We start from the raw sequence: 2,539 nt of genomic DNA on the forward strand, positions 1-2,539 counted from the left end.
TAAAAATCAAATGTATTAAATCAAAGTTGAGTTAATATGATTTGAACATGTCGAAAGATTATGTATCTAGCAAGTCTAGTCGAAGCAGCTAAAAGTCGAAGAGCGTTGGTAGAGTTTGGGGACTTAGTGGAAATTTCAAATGTTATAGTTGGTTATTTGGCCCGATTGAAAAAGCGGTAATTGGATTAGAATAGGTGGTCACTCAAAGACACGTGGAGGCTCGTCGAAGATAACGACTTCATGGAAGTAAAATGTGTCGTGATTTGTTTAATCGACTGTTTGTAGGTGGTTATTTTAGATTAGTATATAAGGGGGCGTCTGTTTACAGTATAAGGGTCTGCAATTGTACTCATATTTCTACATACTCAAAGTATCTGTGTAATTAAGAAACAAGTGAAGAAAATGCACGTATGCGTTCCACATTTATAAATTTCAAACACTTTTACATTCAAGTCTTTCTCTGCATTCAATTACATTTCGATTCTTGTCATTTTATCTTCAGTTTGTATTTCCATTTCAGTTTATCTTTATTTCTAAATCTTTTACATCCTAAGTCTTGTCAAAATTTCACATTGTTATCTTCACATTGTGTTTTAATTTCAATCATAACATGATATTCAAAGGTTTAAATTTATATAAATATGTTCCGGAATATTTTTGAGTTTGATCCCTTAAGTATTAATAGAAATTTGTTTTGTTTATCAAATTTACCGGTAAACAACAACACACATTATTAATTAATAAATTAAATAAACGTGATTTAGTAATTGAGAGAATGGAAAAATAAAATAGATGAGTAGACATAACAATGAGGCATGTTGAAGACGATCTTTACTTCTTTTAAAATAGGTTTTTCTCATTAAATTTGAGTGGATATCGACGCATATTAGTTATATTGACATGACTATAGATGCCAATAGATGATGAGAGATGAAACATGCAACACGTGAGTAAAGAAAAACACTTTTCTTTTGTTTGGCAAAGAAAAGCAGAATTTCCGCGGCAAAACCAGTTTAAGGCTCCTCTTGTTTAACCTTTTTCCACGTTCCAACAAAACAGGTGCAAAATCCACCTTAATGAACAAACCCATGGGCCGAAAGAAAAAGCCCACTCTCTTGTATAAATATCCCCAAACCAATTTCCATTTGTATAACCAAACAGAGAAACACACACAAAAAAAACATGGAGTCAATTCAATCATGGGTTTCAAAACACAAACTCGCCACAGTTGGTAAGTTGTACTACGTTCTAGGTTAACATATCTTGGTCTCTAACTACATGTCACATATTTTAATACTTAGTAATTTTTCAAATTTAATAACAGGTGGACTTTGGGCATCTGGAATTGGAGCAACACTGGTAACATATTCACGTACAAAATCTCCTTTGAAGCCAAGTCTTAGGCTTATCCATGCTAGGTACATACCCTTTCTCTTTACAATTATTATTATTAATTTATTATTAGGATGTTAACTACTTTCCGTTTGGTTTACAGAATGCATGCTCAGGCACTAACATTGGCAGTACTGTCCGGTGCGGCGGTTTATCGCTATTATGAGAATCGCGTTGTCGAGACAAAACAAGAGGAGGAGAGTATTCATGCGACAAGTTTGGTTCAAATGGATGAGTGGGAGCTTCTTTGTCCTTATTAAATTCAAAAGCTTGTAATTTTTTTTATGGTGTTCAATTTAATAGAGCCAAGATAAACAGAAAGGACAAAAGAGAATATTTTGTTGTTGTGTATTTTGGTTGATATAAGTTTCTAGAGTGAAAGATGTTCTGAGTTATATAATTATCATGTATTAGCAATCAATTCTTGATTGTAAAATGCTCTTATCTAATTTTTATTTTAAAAAGGTTATAGTGTTAGAGTTTGTTGGGACAAAGTGTTTTTTTTATGCAGTTGATGTATCCCAACTTCAGGATCATCAAACCAAGTTTTAGAACCAACATTTAAGGTTAAACCTACCCATTTGTGCGCTTCTAAGTTTCTATCCCTCCTAATGAAATGAACAGTAGCATAATTAAACGCAGATAAGAGAGAAATACAATTATCAATAACATTTTTTAAAATTGTCACATAATATTTTCTATGAATGCAATACACGACCACTAACGCATCTGTTTAAATAACAATTTTACGTCATTGCTGACTCCTAGCAAGCTCCAAACTCCACCTGACTCCCAAAGCTTCAACAAGTGTAGGCTCCACTGATATCCTCTCCTTCTTACAGGATGAGAGCATCGTTCTTCCTTCCTTGTCCTTTATACAACATCCCCAAGTAGTAAATCCATTATGGAAACATCCAACACACTATTACAAAATAGAATTTTCATAACACCAATTTTACAACGGTCTTTCTTTTAACCGTTGTATCAGTTCTTTATTGGACACTTTTTTTTATTTACGAAAGGATATTTCACAACGATCATAGGTACCAACCGTAGTGAAAGGTACCTGGAGTAAAATGTTTCGAATCCCAACACCAACAATTTTTCATTTATCATGACATAATGTGTTTGACCTTGTATATCACCA

At 33.2% G+C, this 2,539-nt stretch overlaps 1 protein-coding gene across 1 annotated transcript; it reads left to right on the top strand.

The window, feature by feature from the left end:
• The first annotated feature begins 1,134 nt into the window (after positions 1–1,134).
• On the top strand, positions 1,135–1,869 carry LOC127118088 (uncharacterized). Its single transcript, XM_051048234.1, has 3 exons — positions 1,135–1,231; positions 1,325–1,418; positions 1,496–1,869. Exons 1-3 carry the CDS (start codon positions 1,183–1,185, stop codon positions 1,650–1,652), a joined length of 300 nt encoding a protein of 99 aa, XP_050904191.1. The 5' UTR covers positions 1,135–1,182; the 3' UTR covers positions 1,653–1,869.
• The last annotated feature ends 670 nt before the right edge of the window (positions 1,870–2,539 follow it).

The sequence above is a fragment of the Lathyrus oleraceus genome, chromosome 2 (assembly GCF_024323335.1).
Source record: "Lathyrus oleraceus cultivar Zhongwan6 chromosome 2, CAAS_Psat_ZW6_1.0, whole genome shotgun sequence".
Lineage (NCBI taxonomy): Eukaryota > Viridiplantae > Streptophyta > Magnoliopsida > Fabales > Fabaceae > Lathyrus > Lathyrus oleraceus.